General features: G+C 41.8%; 1 protein-coding gene across 1 annotated transcript in view; it reads left to right on the forward strand.

Annotated features, from left to right (window-relative positions):
* Positions 1-14828: 14828 nt before the first annotated feature.
* SVIL (supervillin) overlaps positions 14829-20195 on the forward strand; it is a gene marked incomplete at both ends in the record, with an annotated part of 70575 nt that continues 65208 nt past the window's right edge. Inside the window, 2 exon segments of the mRNA XM_079538361.1 lie at positions 14829-14889; positions 17801-17867. Coding sequence (XP_079394487.1) covers positions 14829-14889; positions 17801-17867 — 128 coding nt within the window.

Below are 20195 nucleotides of genomic sequence, written 5' to 3' on the forward strand. Positions count from 1 at the left end.
ACTTTGCATATCAGTTACAGTGTTCAAAATGGCAGAGGCCACTGGTGTGGCGAGGGGTCTGGAAGCAGCCTGCTCCCCAGCCTGCACCCAGGGCTGTGTGCCAGGAGGGCTGGGCTTGTGCTCAGCTGCGCCTGCCAGGGCTGCAGAGCCAACCACAGCCCTCAACCTGAGCTCTGGCTAGGTGGAGGAGGTCAGAAAAGCTAATTTGGATAAATTGTGTGCCAGGAAAGGGGGTGTTGTTGTGCTAGCATTTGTCTTTATGAGTTACAAACCAGCAGCTTCCAAGCTGCTAACCCAACAGGGAAAAATGGAATCTTGTTGGTAACAGGTCAGCAGCAAGTAGGATATATTGAAGGAGTGACTGCACCATCCTCCATGGTCATCAATGTTTTAGGTACAGCTTATCTGTGTCTGAGCTTCTTTGAAGGCAGTTCTTCAGAAACCATGAAAGATAGAAGTATGTTAAAACGTCCCTTTCACATGGCACTTTGGTTCCATATGTGTCACGTGGATGGAACTGGAGGCAGGGTTTTGTGTTCTGCTCTCAATTTTTTCAATACTAATGTCTATTAGTAAAGCCCTTCCACCATTACTGCTGCCTGCTTTTGTAACCTATCTTATGGATCTCAGGAGATGTCCTGAAAACCTAAGGTGGACACAAAGTCACCCCACAACTGGTCTTCAGGCATGAGATAGAGATTGACTGAGTGTGGCCTCTGTGCTGCAAGTTCACAAGCAAGTTAATATTAAAAGTTTCAAATAATATATCATTTTAATATTTGACCAAAACGGAGTAGCAGCAATGCACATTCAGAAAGCTTTTGATGTGGAAGAAGTCACAGGAAAAACTATAATCTCACTGGAGCTTAATAGAGTGCAATGGCTCAGTTCTAAGAAAGATAAGGGCTTTGTTTGTAGATTGGCTGTGCATCATACAGGTGGCTTTTATTTATGACAGAGGTAACCAACATGCTCTGTTAAGTCAGAATAAGAGGAATTAAGAATAGGAGCAGTTTCAATATCAATATCAATTCCAGCCAGGAGTTGGACTCAATGATCCTTGTGAGTCCCTTCCAACTCGGGATATTCTATATTTGTTGCACCAGTAGATGGTGATGGATATATCTATCTATTGTTCTTACATAATGGAACCCAAAAGGGGTCCTGAGCTCTCTTTTTCATTATCGTATTTTCTAAACCCTGCCTCTTAGTAAGGATAACTGAAAGGCAGCCAAAGTCCTGCTGCAGGCTTTAAACTTGAAAATACACGTACCCTGTATGGAGTCGATACTAGCTTATTTTTTTTGCAGTATAGGATATTAAGGCAAAAATAATAATAATAATAACAGTAGTAATAATCTGTGAACAATAGTAGTTCAGGTATGGAAAGAGAAACAAAATGTAAGTTTTATTTTTGAGGGGAGAAGTTAAATTGTTTACATCATTTAACAATGCAAGTTACTGGATGTTCCTTTTAAGGTACTTGCCACAAAGTAGTGAACCTGGAATGCCCTCAGGTGACACACTTTCACCCTTTGGAACAAAAAGTTCAGTGTCTGCCAGTGTATCACTGACACAAAGAAATAGCTGCTTGACTTTTTACATAAAACAGGCAGTGGTGTACACCAGTGGAGATTTCTAGTGTTCCTGGTGCTGATTCACCTCAGCATCCTTCAGTCTCCTCCTTTCTCTTCCCTGCTTTTCTATGTTTGGAAGTCATTTTTCAGTTTTACTTACCAAGCTGTCTGCCTTCTGTTTCTCTTTGCTTCCTGATTACAGGATGAGAAGACAGAATGGGTTAATAAGACATTTCCCATCACGAGTTTTGTGTTCGTTCTAGCAGAACATTTTCTTACAGTCTATAGCTGAAACAAAGCCCTACCTTGAAATATCAGAAACTATGAATGCTCTCATACTGTTCCTCATAATGACTTGCAAGAAATAAAGATAGTTCTTGACAATCAAAAAAGCTCCAAAAAATAGTACTAGCTGAGAACTTGAGAACTTGCATATGCCAAAGTCTTTAATATTATGTTTTTTTCCTCTCTCTTGGGATAGAAGTGTGAATTTGACTATAAAAATGAAATTATGCTTTCCAAGTGAAATCCCTATATAGTGTCCTCTCTAAGAGCAGCTGTCTAGTTTTGTTCAGCCTACATCAAATAGCATTCTAGTTCTCTGGATCTTCTTGGATAGGGTTGTGTTACTTTCCTGCATATTGTGAGCTAATGCAACTGCTGGACTTTCTCCAGTCTGTACTGTCTGAAATATAGACTTTGGGTATAAGCTGCTGATTATGGTTTCAGACTTCCCAGGAAACAAAAATATAAAGAGCTGAAGAAAATGCTGCAGCTTTTCACAGTGATCTCATGCATGGCCACATGCTGTCAGGATGTTTAAGTTTCTTGTATTGAGTTTTAATGCGGACATACTTTCCGTAGGAGTTTAAAGTACTACTGTAGTTTGACTTGAAGCCATTGGCAAGCAATAGACTTGAAAGATAGTGTCAATGTCTTGAATTGCAGCCTCAACTGAGCTTTTCTTCTGACTACTTGACTATTTGAGAACTAAGTCCAAGCAAGATGCATCTGCTGAAGTGAAGGATGATACGGATTCTTAAATTATTTATTTGGAGAAACTGCTGGGCTCTCTAACTTTTCTGCTGCTTTCTCTTATTCAGTTTTTCCATTAGCAAATGTAAGAATCAGGCCAGGCATAGAAAGACATTGAAGAAAACAAATATCTTGTTTGGGTCTCCAGATCCTTTGTGTGAAGTGCTGATATATTAGTTCAGTAGTAAATGTGCCAGTACTGCTGGTGCTGAAATAGAGTTTCCAAATGGCTCCCGGCAGCTCCCTCCTGTAGCAAGGAGGGCTGTTCTCATGCATTAAGATAACCTTGTGCATCAGGCCTTGCGAGCAGGGCACCACCAATAAACAAGGTGAGTTTCTGTGAATTTCTCGTGTGACTGCCCCACGCATGTTCTGTTAAAAGTGTTGAAGTTGGCATAAGGCTACGCTGCAGTGGTTGGATCAGGAATTGGGGCTACAGTTAGCTCAGGGTTCATGTACCCTAATATTCCCCACAGGTTGCTACCTCTCACTGTATCAGAAATAGCACTGCCAGCAGGGGCAGGGAAGTGATCGTCCCTCTGTACTCAACCCTGGTGAGGCTGAACCTCGAGTACTGCGTTCAGTTTTGGGCTCCTCACTGCAAGAAAGACATCAAGGCCTTGGAGTGTGTCCAGACAAGGACAATGAAGCTGTGAGGGGTCTGGAGCATAAGGCTTATGGGGAGCAGCTGAGGGAGCTGGGATTGTTCAGTCTGGAGGAGACTCAGGGGAGACCTTATTCTCTCTACAACTTCCTGAAAGGAGACTGTGGTGAGGTGGGGGTAGGCCTCTTCTCCCATCTAACTAGCGATAGGACTAGAGTTAATGGCCTCAAGTTGTGCCAGGGAAGATTCATGTTGGATATTAGGAAATACTTCTCCAAGAGAGTGGCTGGGAGCTAGAACGGGCTGCCCAGGGAGGTGGTGGAGTCACCGACCCTGGAGGTGTTCAAGAAACGTTTACATGTTGTACTGAGGGACGTGGTTTAGTGGGAAATATTGGTGATGGGTGGATGGTTGGAATGGATGATCCTAGAGCTCTTTTCCAACCTTAGTGATCCTACAATTCTGATTGTTCCCCAAGACTGCCAGGACTTGGATTTGGGGCAGATGTTGTGAGTGAGAAGTCTTGCTGTAGCACATGTGCTGTTTCTCTACTGGATTTTACAGCTCATGCTGAGCTCTTGCTCATGGTAGCTGCACCTTGCTGCTGCCTTGCCTGAGCTGGTGAAACACTTTGTTCAGCAGCAGACTGAAGCCACACGTGATGTGCCTTGGTGAGTGTGGGTTTGCAGCATCACCTGGCACAGGGCTGTGTCCCACTGTGCCCTGTGGGCTAGGAAGCACTGTGCTGTGTGTTTTTGTGATTTACCTGATAATGTTCTGCTGCTTCTGAGTGTTTTTCCTCTCTTTGGGACAAGTAATGCTAAAGGTATATTTTTAAAACTGTGGCTATAAGGTCTGTCTTTGCAAAGACCTAGTCCAGACTTAGCAATACAGAATTCTTTCTATAACTGGTTGTTACTGTATTACTGTAATAACTGGTGGCCATCAAGACATCCAGAGAGTCCTTCATTCTTTCCAACTCTAATTTATTCAAGCTGGCTCTTCTCTCTCCTCTAAGAGATGTGTCTTTTTCCATTACACATGCTTAGTGCCTCTCTTCCATCAGCACAGCATTCCTTTGGTGCTATTCATGGGACAAACAAGTTGACTGATGAAGGGAATTTACCTGCAAAAAACAAGTGTCTAAGATTATCTGCATGCTCACACTATGACCTGCAGTTGTTGGCATGCTCTGCAGCTTGCTGCTGAAGCTGTAGTTGGTTTGGCTCTCTCAAATGCTGTTGCTCATCATACTTTCAGTTTCCCATGTGCAGATCTCACCTAATGAAGGGGAGGGTAAGAATTGAGTCTACTGGACTAGACCTAGAGAAGGAAAGCAAAACCCTGCTTGAGAAGGTGGCCTGGTTTGGAGCAGAGGTGAAGAGAGCAATGAAGGTGGGACTGGGTGTGGTGGGGGACTCTGCAGTAGGAGCTGGAGAAGAGACAGGGGAGAAGTAGAAATAAAATGTAAGGTGCTAATGAAAACAGATGTGGCTGGGTTACCAATGGGAAGGGGGTGCAGGAGGAGGGTGAAGCTATAAAGAAAGCAGCAAGAATAAAAATCAGAAGAGAGGGACAGGCAAGGGTGAGAACTAGGGAAGTAAAAGGGGACTATGTCTGGGAATGGCAGTTTTTAATCTCAGGAAGACTGATGCAGTCTGGGGCAGCTAAGATCCTCTGTGTCAGATGAGCTGTGGAGCAGCAGAGCAGTCTTAGAGATGTCCACTTTTTGTTCTCAAGGTGCCCTGAGGAGTCATAATGAACCTCTCAACTTCCCATGTATCTGGCCTCATCCTTTCATTTGTAGGATCTCTGTTTTCTCTGCTTACTACGTTTCATTTGAACAAAGCAGTGATATTCTGTATTTAATTTTGGAGCATCTTTAAATCAAGGGAAGAACCTCCCCATTTGTCTTCAGTCCAAAATGTGCCTGCAACACTTAGATGTTGGCTACATGGCAGATGTATTTCCTTTCAGGTGGACTTGAGTGGGAGTTGACTCTTGTAGGATCACTGGGGGAAGTGGCTTAGATTGGTGGGGGAGTGCGGAGAAAAAAACTACCACACCTATTCACCCTTGATTTAAAGCAGCGGACTTGCGTGAGTCATTCATTACAACAGTCTTTAACTGTAACCTTTGATATGCATAGATTTTGCTGAAATTGGCTTCCAACTTTATTCCTGAAGAGGATAGAGTTCTCACTCCTAGCTCTACACCAGTTAGTTAGCTAGTACAAAAGCTATGCTTTGTCCTGACCAATGAAAATGCCATGCTTCCTGGTGGGGGTGACTTCTGTGCCCAGCAGGTGTCCTTTTGCATTTAAGATAATCAGCATACAGACACAAAAATGTTAACTGTACTTTTTTCCTTCCTTCCTGTCTTACTCACAATGGAGAAATACCCCCATATTTCCAACCAGTCCCCCAAATTTCTATCTAAAGTGTGATTTTTTTGAAATTCTTAATGTCTGTAAGCAAAGATGGACAGTGGGAGTGTTAGAAGGGGAAAATGTCAGCTATTACTTTACCTCGGTTTGAAATTAAAACTGCAAAAGCATAAAAGCCTTTTGAAAGCATCTTCTGGTGTGCAGCTGCACAAATGGCCCTAAATTAACAGGTGCCAAATAATCACCTGTGAGAGTGCCATAGTGGCTTTCTGGATGTGTTTGAATTGATGGAGATTCTCTTTTTTAATCAAAAAGAAAGAGTTCCCTCTGGTACTTGGGGTTTGTTAGTGTGTATTCTGAAAGACTAGAAAAATCTTGAAGTCTTGAAACCCATTTCTGTCAGGAAGTAGAGCAAGCCTGGTAGGTTTTGTCTGTGTTAACTGTGCCTGACTTCCATAGGCCAGTGCTATTCTTTGTAAGACTTTGTTGACAGATCTGTTGAATGCACACATGCACCAATCCATCTCATGCCCTGTTATTTACTTTTGTACAGCTTTTGTTATTAATATTAAATAGTAATGAGAACATACTGTGCTGCTGATCTAAGCAAATTGGACACAAAGTAAGTTAGTTTATTTTTAGGACTACTGGCGTGTAATCATTTCTGACCCTTTTTTGAATGTGCCCCATTTCTTTGGATTAGTGAGGCGTATTTTAGCAGAAAATCAGCAGTTCTGAGCCAGGGTCTGTGAGTGCATCTGGGCACGGCTTCAACCTGAGATGATAGTGGCTGAGCTTACATACTGCCAGCATGATTCACAGCTGTACTGCTTAATGCACACTATTGAAAGAGCAAGCTGCCAAATATGCTCTCACTTTCAATCTAACAGTATGAACCTGGGGGTTGCTGTGGGAACTGGGAATACCTGTAACAGTTTGATTTCTTTCTCTGGGGTGATAATCATGGCTCAGTTTTAATCACTGTGTTGGAGGTCTTTCTAGCTTTGAGAAGCATGGTCCTTAAATGCATTCTTACATACACATCCAGTGTTTGGTAGGCATTGAGCCCTTGCAGAGCAGTTTCTTCAGTCCTTCACAGCTGTGGGACTGAGTTCCAAATTTCAAGGACTAAATTTCCCAGGGCAGCAGGCAGCATCCTCTGTTTCTTGCAGCATCCCCCTACAGTGCCTCCTACATCTGCAGATGTGTACTGATGGGATGGCCAGACTGTGGCCTCGGCAGCATGCTCATCAGTGATGCTTCATTCAAAGCAGCAGAGCACTTAGAAGATTGGATGTCAATTTTAGAAATATCAGGGTACAAGCAGCACTTGAATTGCTTCTCTATTTTACTGCTCAGTGCCAGACAGGGCGTGGAGCTGTGTCTGCACTGAAGTGCTGCCTGCTGACAGTGGAGGCTGCAGCAGCAGGTGGAAGTGACCTGTGCTCTGCGGCCTGGCCCAGCCTCAGGCAGGCTGTGTGCTTCCTGCACAGCCTCTGCTCTGTGAAAGAGGAGAGCTCTCCAAATCTAGCCTCTTGAAATTACCTTGGGAGAGGTGTGAGGGAGGAGCTAGCCAGTGTTACAAGAGAGGCACCAAGCAGCAGAAGCAGATTTTTTGCTAGTTAGTTATTTTGGGGAGAGCAGATCATTACTTTTGAAGCCATCTGTCTGAATTGCAGCAAATCTCACCATAACTGATCAACAGCATTAAATAATTCAGTGGTAGTGTTCAAGCAAGTGTCTGTGCTTTGCTTTTATCTTCTTCATTTGGTTTTTGTGCTTGACAAGTACCTGCCTGGTGGCTGGCTGCACTCGTACTGCTGGCCTACTTTTGAGCAATTCATGTAGTGAGAAACCCCATTATTTCTGCAGCTACTGATCCTAAATGGTGCTGTGCAGAATGCCACCCCACAGCCAGCTATTGGCTTGTGCTGCTCATGGCTCACCCCAGGCTGTGGTTGCTGTGCTCCCGCCCTGTGTTGTGGAAGCCTGGGGTGGGTGGGCAGCCACAAGGTAAGCACTTGGCGGTCACAAGGCAGCAGGGAGCTCAGCCTGGCCTTATTAGGCTGCGGCAGTGGTGTCTGAGGACAGGATTTGCTGCAGGGCAGCAAGGAGCGTGCAGCCCAGAACAGATCCAGCCCAGGCCCTGGGAGACATGGCCCAGTAGTGCCATGTGCTGCGCCTGGAGGAGCTGCATCATGCTAGAGATGGCTCAGAAAAGCCTCCTGTGTAAACGCTTGCAGTAGCAGCTCTCTTTCCTGAAGTATTTCTCACAGGCTCGGTTATACCCTAAGATTCATGTTGTTATCCCACATATCAAATGCCTTTCAAATTCTTTGTCATGCTGTCTGATTTTAGGCACGCACCTTAACTAAGAGAGGTGTTTTGTTTTTGTGACTTCAGGACTGCTTCTGCTCTCCTCTTATGCAGTTTATGCCCTTTATTGGAGGGCTGTGTTTTATTGCCTAATGCAATGGTCCTGTTCCCAGGGGAGTGGGAGTGCTGGCACCTGTTGCCTGTGTACAGACCAGGGCTTAACTAGGTTTCATCATACAAGCTGACTTTTATTGTGGATGAAGGCTTTAAAAAACAAAAAAGTCTGTGTTATTTCTTCAGTGAAATCCCCCTAGACTCAGACAAATTCAGTACAGCCAGGTGCTGTGCAGCTCTGGTAAAGCTCTTCAGGTTGTATGCTGATTGCCTGCTATTAGAGATCAGCACCCCACTGAGTGCTGTGCACGCCTGGGCTCTTTGTAGGAGCTTGGGAGCACATGAGGGCAATAGAGAGAAAAGGTCTTGGCTGCTTTGAATTGAAGGCTGCTCTCCAGAGCAAGTTGGTCTAGAACTGCAGTATTGCTGTGCTAAACAGATTTCCTTTCTTCATGAATTTGTGCTCAGCAATGCTAGATGCAGATTAAGCCTCATGTATGTGCTTATTCAGAGTGACATTATTTTCAGTGGCAGAGTTTGTACTTGAGCTGTGTCACCTTGACCATCAGCACTAGAATAGAGCATATGGGTTTTTTTTCTGTTTTTGTTTTACTGAATATTTAATTTTCTGGGGAAGCATTACAACATGCTATAAACAGGATGGGAACTAGATCTAGATTCCTTGTGTGCAAGACAAGGCTTAAAAATGAGTTATATTTCAAGGTAAGTATGCAGGGCTATGAAGTGGCCTGCAAAATGTCACATCACTGTGGTAAACAAAATCAATGCCTTCCTTAGATGACTATAGAGAAGAGCCAAAGAACTTCGTTATAAATTCTTTGTTGTGGTATGCATGCCTCCCTGCTCCCTTTTTGGGCTTTAAATTTGAGCAGATGGAGCAGCCAGGAGGAATCTTTGTAGCGTGGCTGTGCTTTTAATATCACTTTACTGCCCAGGTCTTTGGGCCTTGGGTCTGCAGATAAGGAGACAGGCCTGTTGCAATCTGGTGAAGCTTCCTGGAAATGGAAGGGACTGGAGGTGACACAAGATAGGGAAACATGTCCTAAACAACTTGCTAGGAGAGTAGGAGACCTGCAAACAGTCCCTCTTTTTTTTTTTTTTTTTTTTTTTTTTTTTTTTTTTTTTAAACCTTTGGTCGCTGCAACAGCAAAGCTGTTACCGACCACACTGGTAAACAAGAGACTGGTGCCTATGGTACGATGTTGATCTAGGGTGGTTGCAGAGACTGACACACATGCCTCTACAGTCTGAACTGCAGCTGCTTTACATCAAGCTCTGGTACAAAATGCTTAGCTATTATTTTACTAGGCAAAAACTCTTCTTCCTCAAAGTCCTTGGGCATAGAAACTGCACATCCTGTTCAGGGCAGGAGTTCCTCCTTTATCCCTTGTTTCCAGCAGTTTACTCAGTCCATCCCTCATGGTACGTACTTGACGAGTTCTTTTATATCTTTGGGCTCACAGATACCAGGTCTGATTCAATCTGGATATGCCTCACTGGTGTGTCTGATTTGACAAGTGAGAGGATTGTATGGTTTTTCAGCATCCTCCCAGCAGCTAGTCTAGGCTGAGCCTACTGCTAAAGAGGAAAATCTTGAAGGTGTTATGTAGCAATTGGGCAGATCAGTATAATGGAAGGATTGGCACGATAGAAAGGTGCTATAAGAGAAGGGAAAAAGATTGCTTACCTATATCAGAATATATTCCAGGTTTGCAGGGGAAAGCTCCACCAGGGAGAAACCTCCAGGAAGAGACCCTTACCCTGTGGAAGTCAGCCCTTAAGTGGGGTCTAAGAGAGGTGGAGCCAGTCTCCACCCCTTCCAGTCACACAGGTGAATTGCCTTCCCCTGTGCTCCCACACTTGACCAGGTCCTTTCCACAAGTGATCAGTCAGTGGTTCAGGCCATGACTCAACAGTTCCTATATATGTTTATATATGCTGTAGTCTTGACATGGCGTTTAATGGACGGTGATCCAAGTTGGGGGAATGTCAGTAGGAATTACCTTTGCATTTCAGAATAAGCAAAAACGTTGCAGATTGAAAGGTACCAAAGTCTCCTTTTAGGAGTAATTAACTGCTAAAATTAATGGTTTGACTGAGATTTTGTTAAATCTGAAATAGTAATAGTTCTGAAAGGTTTTCTTAGAGTACACATAGAAGATAGAATTTTCCAGAATGTTACTAAATATTCAGTACCAAAAAATGATCCATATTTTTTAATACATCTATTGCCTTCCTATGCTATGCTAAAAAAGCTTAGTTCTTTTTATGACCCTTACTAATCAGCTTTTCTGATCTTGGTGTGGTACCTGCTTTAAATTGTCACACAGGTGATGTGATGCTACATTTATTTGGACTTGTACAAAATACAGTCAGTAGCCAAACAGGAGACATCATCTTGAGAGAATCATTGCTTGAAAACTATGGCACTGTGGAAGTGAAAAAAAAAAAAAAAAAAAGTGAAAAGGATTAAACTTGATTCCTGCTGAAGGGATAGCACCATGTGAGGAAACTTCATCCTAGTTTAAGTCCTTATGAATGACTTCATTTAGGAAGTAAGAATTTCACTTGTCTGTGTATAGGGGCATTTAGTGGAGATGACCAAACCCACTGGGCCTGCCAATCCTTGATACACCGTATTTGCAAGCAAGGATGCTTGAACATAACTTCTTGTTAAGTGATTATACAGTGTAAGTAATCTTCTGTTAGATTTTTGATGAGTCTTGGTTAAATTATTTCTTGAAAACCTTGGCAGAACTTGCTGGAGAGTGAAGGAGAAGAAAGATAAGAAAAGGGAGGTTTTCTTTGTGCCCTGGCACTTACCTTTACAAATACATACCTGCAGGCTGAAAACCATTATGGTATGCTTGGGTGTGTGCGTGGCCTGGAGGCTGGGAAGGGTCAGATGGAAAAAGAATGGTCTGGTTTAGCCCTCTCTTCTAACCTCTGTTCCTGAGATCATCCACCACCTCTGAGATCTCAGCACTGCTTGCTTGGATTTGCTATTCCAAGTGCACTCACCCCCTGTGCAGGAGCGGAACAGTGGAATAAAATTCATGAACTCCTTTAGACCTCACCCCATGAAGTGTAGATGTAAATACTATTTCATCATCCTGTTTATACAGATCATCTCAGTTTTCCATGCTACTTGGTCTCATGTTTACCTAACTAGCATATTTGCTGAAAGTTTCCTTGCAATCACTGAGGTGGTTTGTTTTTGTTTTTGTTTTTTTCCCTTTGGCATTCTTGATTTTTTTTTTTTTTTAATTTTTTTATTTTTAGACTTTCTTCAAACAGCTGTCATGGGCTTCTTTGATTTTTGTTTTTATCATAACTGCAAATCACAACAAAGTATCTGGTTCTTCTTATCGCAGAGAAACACATCTAAATATAAATTGCTACGTGATCAAAATTTAGAAATAAAAAGGCTTGATCTTAGTGGGACCTGATTCATAACTCTCCAGTGCTTTGGGGCTGGCAGCTCTGTAAGTTGGGAACAGATTTGCAAGCTGTTTAAACTCCAACTTTGATTACAATGATTAGTTTTGCCAGACAAAAGGAAGATATTTTCCTTCTCTTCCTGTGGGAAGCTTCGGAACAGCATTTAGCTTCCAGCTGGTCTTTCTTGAGCAGTCTCAGACTGGAAATGTATGCGTGTTAACCTCCAGCTCTTTGCCTTGATGACTGCAAACTTTACTTCCAGCTGGGTTTGCCCCCCTTCCCAACAGTTGAACTGTTGTTTTCTTTCTGTTTGCTTATGTTGGAGGCTACAAAAGCTCAGGAATTAATGATGGCAGGGGAGGACAAGAACATTACTACTGATATGCAACAGCCTTGATAATGTAGTTTGGCTGACCATATTTCTGGGTTTTGAAGACTGAATTGCTTTTAAAGGAGAGAAGATTCTTCATCCTTCCTTCTTCAAGTACTTGGAGATGGATTTCTTTTCTTCTGGGAAACATGACTTCTCAAAACTACTGTTTCCAAACAGGTAGCAAAAACCTAAATCCAAGACTTCCTTCATACAACTGTTTGACCCTGCTGAATTGCTGTTTTTACCAAGGTGTCTTCTCCACTCGTAAAGCTGATTCAGGGTCAGCACAGAGATCTCTTTTCCAACAAGAGACTTTTTGAGACAGCCCCTTTTGATGGAAGAGTGAGCAAACAGTTGTATGCTTCCACTAACCTGTGTCAAGTGCATAGCCTTGGTATAATATCTTAGGGCTCCAGCACCTTGTGACTTTAAGACCTTAACATTGGTAGCAGCATTAGAACACAGCCTTTGTCTCAAGGGGAAGCTGATGTGACCCTATGGTTGCAGACTGTGCATGGTATAAGAAGATTTCCTGTCTTTCCATACTTCAGTGAGCTTTACCTTGTTCACTAGTGAGCACCTTGTTCAGAAGGATGCTGGGACAAAATGCTGGAGATATGATCCCACAGCAGTGAGATGTGGAAGCTTGCCCTTCCCTCTGCAAATCCAACCATGTACCCATCTCTTCTGCTTATGGGGCAGCAGAAGCATGGGGGTGATGTTTGAGCGGAGATAGTCTCCTTCAATAGCCAGAAACTGCTCTGGTACCTTCAGAAAAGCATACAAAAAAATTAGAAGGAGATGTTTACTATCATTGTAGTTATACTGGTGGATCACTAAGGCTGAGCTGTGAACTTCTTCTCCAACACTTCTAGAGACCATGGCCACAAGATTTATCCAATTATAATTACTTATTTGTGTTTTATGGGAAAAAAAAATCCCTTACTAGGTACCAAATGAGTTACAGGTGCTTAAAAATGCTACAGGTAGAAAGTAATACATTCATTTCATGAGGTCAAACAAGAAGTATTCATACTAGTAGTATTCATGGAAGCAGGGTTCAGCCTATAACATCCAAAGTAGGCGTTATTAGCAGTTTGTGTTACCTCCATACTCACTGTCTCCTTTGTGTTTTGAGCACATCAGCACATACGTCTGGTCCAGAAAGCAGATTTTCAGGTTAATGGCAAGTTTTCAACAGGTATTGACTGATTGCGTTTTTGCTTTTATATTTTCTAGGCCTGGTACAGCTGATCCACAGAGCACAGCAGTGTTTGGGTCCCTGTTCTATATGATAGTGATGTGGTGGTTAGAATTAAATGCAAGAGCTAGTAAGTTTAGAAGCAAAGGAAAAAACAGGATGTGTACCATCAGATAATTTTGATCTAGGTATATGTTACTCATACATTACTGGATGAGGTGCTATGAGATATGGTTTAGTAGCTTAGTGGGTAGGAATGATGGTAGGAGGATGGTTGGACTAGATGATCTTGTAGGTCGTTTCCAACTTTGTAACTCTGTGATTCTACGATTCTACTTTGGGAGGGCTTCAATGTCGTGTCCTAAGCGTTGGACTACTCTTGTTGAAGAGAACTCTATACAGTTGAAAGATCAACCAGTAATCATGCTTCTGTTAAAGCTACTCAAGATGAGTCATGATTAAAAATAAAATGGCAGTAAATAACATTAGACAATATGGAGTGCGTGTTCTTATGTACATTGACAGAACCTGTTAGCATGAAAAGCTGTAGTTTCGATGACCTAGAGAGGCTAAAACAGCTTCACACTGAGCCAATTAATACTGTTAGCTTTTTCATAGATTATATTTTTCACTTGTAGTTCTGGAGTCTCTTTCACAGCATTGATGCTTATATTTTTGCTGGTACGTGGAAATTTCAAACATGGATAAGGGTTTTAATGTAGCAGATATCATAGAAATGGGTAAGCAAAGTTAAGAACTTCTGTTTCTAGGACTTTTTCAGTGTCCTCACAACCTCATCCTTGTGCTGAGTTTGCTGCTGCTGGCTGAAATCTTTCTGAAGATAACTAACAAGTGTGTTTGGGACAGGGAAGCCAGCAGGCAGCTTCTGCCTTCAGTTGGATGGGGTTCAGTGTGTGGGTCTGTCTCAGTCAGGTATTTATGTGCTGGGTGGTTGGCTGGGATGATCAGGTAGAGCTGTGGAAGGCTGAGCCAGGGCTCTTGCCCCATTTTGAACAAACGTTTCCAGACTTCCACAAAGAACTGTAAAGGATTCTGACTCCTCTCTTGGATTGAAAATCCATCAAATCTGTTTAATAAAAAAATGGTAGCTAGACAGACAGTACTTGTGCAATTTTACACCTTCTGTCTCAAATTAAAATATTTTGAGCTGCAGCGTCTGTTCTTAAATCCCCACCCCCACCAGTCGTTTCGCTCACATGTTATCCATAAATCTTGTCTGTTTTAAACGTTCCAACTAATAGTTGGGCAAAACGTTTAGCATAATGATATGATTAACAGAGTCCATTTTTTGGCAGCCTGGATGCAGTTTTTCTTCAGCAAGCATTGCAGTTTATCCTGATCAGAGATGGAGAGGCATTATTCCTCTTTTTGCAGAATTCTTTCTTTTTATATGAGGATTTAGACGGTCTGCTTTCATTTTGCAGGAATATAACGTGTGATTTGGCTGCATCTTTGAAGTGGTGATATTATAAATCTTCCAATCACCATTGCCCAATCTGTTTTAGCATTCATGTGCCTAATTTCTGTTTGTAATCTGATTATTGGCTTGAGCGGCTCCAGCTTGCAGCCTATTGCTATGCATTTACTGTACTCCCCGGGACGCGGTAGCCTGACAGCTCCAGTCCTGTGCTATGAAAAAATCTCTACATGATATTGCTCAGACAGGCCTAGGGCTGTGGCTGGTTGGGAATTAGCTGCTGTTGTAGTTTCTCTTTGCTGAATCCTTTGTTTGTACAATCATGTTCCGAAATCCTTGGATCTCCAGCTATTTGGGAAATATTAAACACTCTGAGGAGCAAGGTAAGAGTTCCAAGTAGATAGAGGAAAATGCAGTTTGTGTGCTTTTAATCTCTTGTATGGTTGTATGTGTAAATATTGTTAGACTGCATCTCCTTCAGCTACATTAGCTACTTTAGTGATCAGTATGCAGTTAGTCACTTCGTCTGTTTCATTATTTCCTAAAGGACACTTTTGAAAGATCCGATTAGATGGATCTCCTAATTAGCTTGCCGCCGACTTAGGGCCTTTAAATATAGCAAATAGCAGTGCAAGCTTGCATCTGGATTTTTTTTTTTAATTCAGCATTTTTAATTTCCTATGTGTTAAACTGGGAACAGTGGCTTTATTGGGTAGTTTGTATCCGGGGGGTTGAGGGGGGATAAGACTGAAGAAATGGTTAAACTTGTGAGCAAGTTCGATTTACACTTCAGTAAAGATATTCTCAATTTTGAATACAAATATTTAAAATTGTGTTAATAGGGTTATATGGATGTTTATTCTTCAGCGAAAGGGGCAACAAAATGATGTTGCAATGATTTTCTTTCTGTTGTATCAGGTATTATGAGGGTTTCTTTAAATTAACCATTGAAATAAGACTGATGTTCATTTTGTGGACTTATTTATTTCCTTTTGAAGCACAGTTGTTTTTAATTTTTTGTCTTTGCTTGCATTTAATCTTAAAGCTTCCATATTACAGTCAGTAAGTTTGATTGGACTTTAATCGTCCCACATGGGGTTTAATCTGAACAGGAGGAAATTCATAAAATATCAGAACTGTGTAACAGCACGTAGTTCTCTGTTTATTTGGGTGGGGAAAGAGAGGAGCTTACCCTACAAATTACAGCAGAGTTTTAATAGGTTTTTGAGGCACTGTGAATATGGCATGTATGAATATTACTATATGTGTTTAATGGGGAGCAAGAGTCAGAAAAGCTTGTGAGTGCTCCATCTGAGCAGCTCCTCTCTTGCTGTGATGAAAGCTGCCTTCTTCCCTTCTCACATCTCCTCTTCATTTTTGGCCAGTATAAGGGAGCATTTCCCTGTGATCTGCTTGAGGACTTTGTGGCAGACAGCTGTTTAGTGCCAGAAACTACAGGATGGGTGGTTATCCTGTTGGAATGGCTGTGTGTTTAAGATATGCCTGGTTCTGATTAACTGAACAGATACTGGGCTGGGCTTGCTAAGCTGTGGCATACTGTTCTCACAGTGATGTAAACCTGGCCTTTTTAGAGATTCTTACAGTATGCAGTATTATCTTCTTTCTAATGTTCTTGTGTAAAATGCAGTGAGTTGTATACCATTAATACTGTTGTTTCTGTTTGGTCTGGCAAGCTGATTCTGTGTAATCTCTGTGCTTTATTCTCCATTTGCTCGGGGAGAAAAAGCAAACGTTAAGAAAAACAGGAAAAAGTTGTTTATTAACACTGAAGATGCTGTTAGCACAATTGCTCGACTTGCAGCAAATGCCAAAAAATGCCCTTTTGCACATTTTAAGCCTCTTTATATATAAAGTGTTGATTTTTTTTTTTTTTTTTTTTTTTTTTTTTTTTTAAACCAGTGGACCTGGAAAGGTGACTGAGGGAAAGGCATGGAAGGAGAAAAGTTTTGAAAGCCAGTGAGAAAATGTGCATTTTATAAATTCAGACTGATATTGTCAGCTATAAGAAGCTTTTTTAAAAACCTTTCTGCAAAAAAATAATCATCATCATACCTAGATTTTAAAATACAAGAGTATTTTTGCTTGCAAAACAATTTGTTATTTTAAATAATACAACAACATGTAACAAAGTACACTGGCTGATTATCTCTTCCTTGAAGTAGTTAAATCTGAGCTTTGCATTAGAATTTAAAGGGTTGTTGCTGTTTTTGAATTGTTTTGAAGTTTTTGTCTGAAGAATAAGGTGAAAAATGGTGTATTGATTTTTGAGTCCTGAGGTAGTTGACTTAATGTAAATGGAGATTTAAAGGCATTTTCTCACTGGGAGTACATTTTTAGTAGCTTCATGTTTTCTTCAGCAGCAGTAACAGACCAGGCTGCCCTGCTTCCTGGCTGAAGTCTCCTAATAGCATCAGCATTTTCACTGCTGAATGGAGGCAGCTGATGTTTGGTGCACTGCCCCCCCCCCGCTACCAGTCATCATTTATAGACCTACAGTGGTGTTCTTGAGTGTAGAAATGAGGAAGTTACAACTGTGGGGAGAGAGGGGAGATTGCCTGTTGCTTGCTGTGTTTCAGAGAGAGGTTTGGAAACCAGTGGCTTTGTAATACGTACTTCTTGAATTTAAGGCTGCATCTTGTATAATTTTGCTCTCATGTAACCATGTTTATTATCAGAGTGGAAAGCAGTACAAGTCCTAAGGTTATTCAGAAAAAAAACCAGGAGTTTCCAAACAGTGATCAACCTTCAGAAATGCTTTTGTCACAGAGGATGTAATAATGTTGCTACAACAAACTCTCAGCTGAGTATTTCTGATTTCTGCAGTGATTATGCAGTTTTTAGAGTATTGCCTGGCTGCAGCCATAAAGGCTGTTGCTGTATTTTTCATTATCAAAATGCTTTACAAACATAAAACATATCTACTGTGCATTTTCTAAGCAGGGAAACCAAGTCAAGCAGTTTAAATGATACCCCCAGGCTGCAGTGCTACACTTAATACTGGGATTAGAATATCAAAAGCTTCAATACCTTATGAAACTTGCCATATGTTTTACTGTCTTTACTTACTTCTGCAAGGTTTGGTTTATTACCACATTGGGCATGGCAGCCTATGCCACTTTAACTAGAAGAAAGGCCTTTGTAGAGTTTTTTCCAGTGGAAAAGGACCATGGCTGGAAGTTACAAAGTGGTTTCCTGAAAGTTCCCTATTTATTAAAGCATGTCTTTGTAATGTTTTTTTTTTCTTTTTCTTTCTTTCTTTTTTTAATTTCACAGATTTTGACAAAGGAAACACAGTTAGATTTAAACCTTCACGACTGCTCCACAGGAAGAGAGCTTTAAGGTAAGGCCAAGTCTTTCTTCTTGCCTGGTAAAGTCAGTTAATTGCATAATTGTTACTTTAGTCATGGTGGGAATCTTCATTTGTTCTTTTGCTGGGAAAAATAATTCTTGTTCCTCTCACAGGACCAAGCTTTCGTCTGAACAGTTATTGAAAACTGCCTCCTAAATAATCGTGTAAATTTACAACTCATACTGCTAAGGAAAGAGTCCCACTCTGCACTGCGTCTCCTGCTGCTGCAATCAATCACAGAATCATAGAATGGTTTGAGTTGGTTGAGGGTTCCAACCCCCTGCTGTAGGCAAGGATACCTCCCTTTAGACCCAGTGGGGCTCAAAATGCCACTTTCCTGAAAGGCCTGAGCACAGTACCCACATCTAGTGGGCCAGTGTGCAAAACTGATCTGTCTGAAAAGTGAGGTGGTCAAGGTAAGAGAATTATTGGTACAGTTGTGCAGACAGCTTTGTCAGCATATAGAAGGGGACCTTGCAGGTGAACAGAGGGCTGAGGTGGCTGATTCCTTGTAGGGCACTGCTGCCTCATGCTTGCAGCCTTAAGGCCTGGTCACAGGTGGCTGGGTAAGGTGTTGTAGTGCTTAGGTAAGAATGTGGCAGGTCACATTCCCTCTCTGTTCCCTTCCCCACTTCATCCGTGGGACCCCCTCCCATCAGTACACACTTCTTGAGCATTTCTGGTTACTTGCTGTATGGCAGAGAAACAGTGAGCTGGTGTGTGAGGCACACAGGGAGTGCAGGTAGGGGAAATCTGGGATAAGGCTACTGGAGAAAGATGCAACCATGGAGCAGATCTTTTATTTTGGAATCCAGAGAAATTGTGGAAGTAGAGAAGGAGAAGAATAATGAATGCCAAGCCCATGTCTGGCAGGTATACAAGTGAATTTTCATGTATGTCTTTCAATCAAAAAATCTCATTATGTCCTGTAGTTTTAATCCAGATGCCAGAGCAGTGTTACCAGTGGCATTTGGATGAAACTTCTGCTTGCTTTTGGGCGTGTAACTAGGTTAGTGGGACAGCTATTTAGAAACCACATGCTGCTACTGCAGCAGATGAAGTTTTCAAATTGGAATCCCTGATGTATAGAAGGAGCCTGCACTTTGGAACCTGCAAGAGGAGTGTACCTACTGAGGTTGTCAGATGCTCTACTAATGCTACTTCTACATCGTTTTTAAAGAAAAACTACTGAGGTTGTGAAACACTGTCTGTGTTTTAATAGGAATTGTAGGAATTCCTGAAAATTGTGTAGCATGAGTTCCTTGGCAACCTGAGGCCAAACCACATGTAAATCCTTCATAAAGCAAACTTGTGGGAACTCATGCTGTTTATTCTGTTTCATGAACTGTAAACACAGGCTGTATTCCAGGCAAGCAAACGAGGAGGATTTACCTTTTTGGTATAAACCTTTTATGGTCAACCTCTTTTCAGTGGTCTGTGGGGATGGGACAAGGGGAAATGGGTATAAACTGGAGCATAGGAAGTTCTGCACCAATATGCAACGGAACTTCTTTGCAGTAAGGGTGACAGAGCACTGGAATGGGCTGCCTAGGGAGGTTGTGGACTCTCCTATGGAGATATTGAAGACCCACCTGGACACCTACCTGCTGTAGGGAGCCTACTTTGAGGGGGGCTGGACTAGATGATTTCTGGAGGTTCCTTCCAACCCCTACAATTCTGTGATTCTGTGTTACCCAAATTTAACTGAAAAGGAAAAAGGGCAGTGGGTGAGTTTGAAAGCACAGTATGCCTGGCATTCTAAAATCAGGCTGTCTGACCCTACGTTAGCAACTAAATTGATGATGCACCTGCTCCTTTAGCAGATAAGCTAATAAAACAGGGCAACATCTAGATAGATTCCCTTGAGGGAAAAAGGGAAGTCTTGATGTGGAATTGCTTATGAGTATATTTTTTAAACCCTTAGGAATAATCTTCAAAAATTGTTGCTTTTAAAACTACTTGGAATTGCTTTATCATCATTCTGACTCAATTTAGGTTCCTAATGAATGTTCTTAGTGAATACTGTGACATGTCCTAAATATGTCTACATTCATTTCTAGAACAATTTTTATATATGTACCTACAAATAGCCAATTATTTGGACAGAACATCATCCTCAAAACAGTGCTCTGTCTCTGAATTCTCTGATCAAGTAAAAGCAATGTAATTGATACATTGTTGAAAACATTTTGTTTCTAATGTGCAAATATTTAAACCAAGCAATAGCAATAGTACCTGCTGCAGTGTGAGAGAGCTTGCCACAAAACTGCCTGCAAAGAGGAGAAGCAAAAATTCCCCCCTGTGGATAATACAGCCACT

The sequence above is a fragment of the Tetrao urogallus genome (assembly GCF_951394365.1).
Source record: "Tetrao urogallus genome assembly, chromosome: 7".
Taxonomy (NCBI): Eukaryota; Metazoa; Chordata; class Aves; order Galliformes; family Phasianidae; genus Tetrao; species Tetrao urogallus.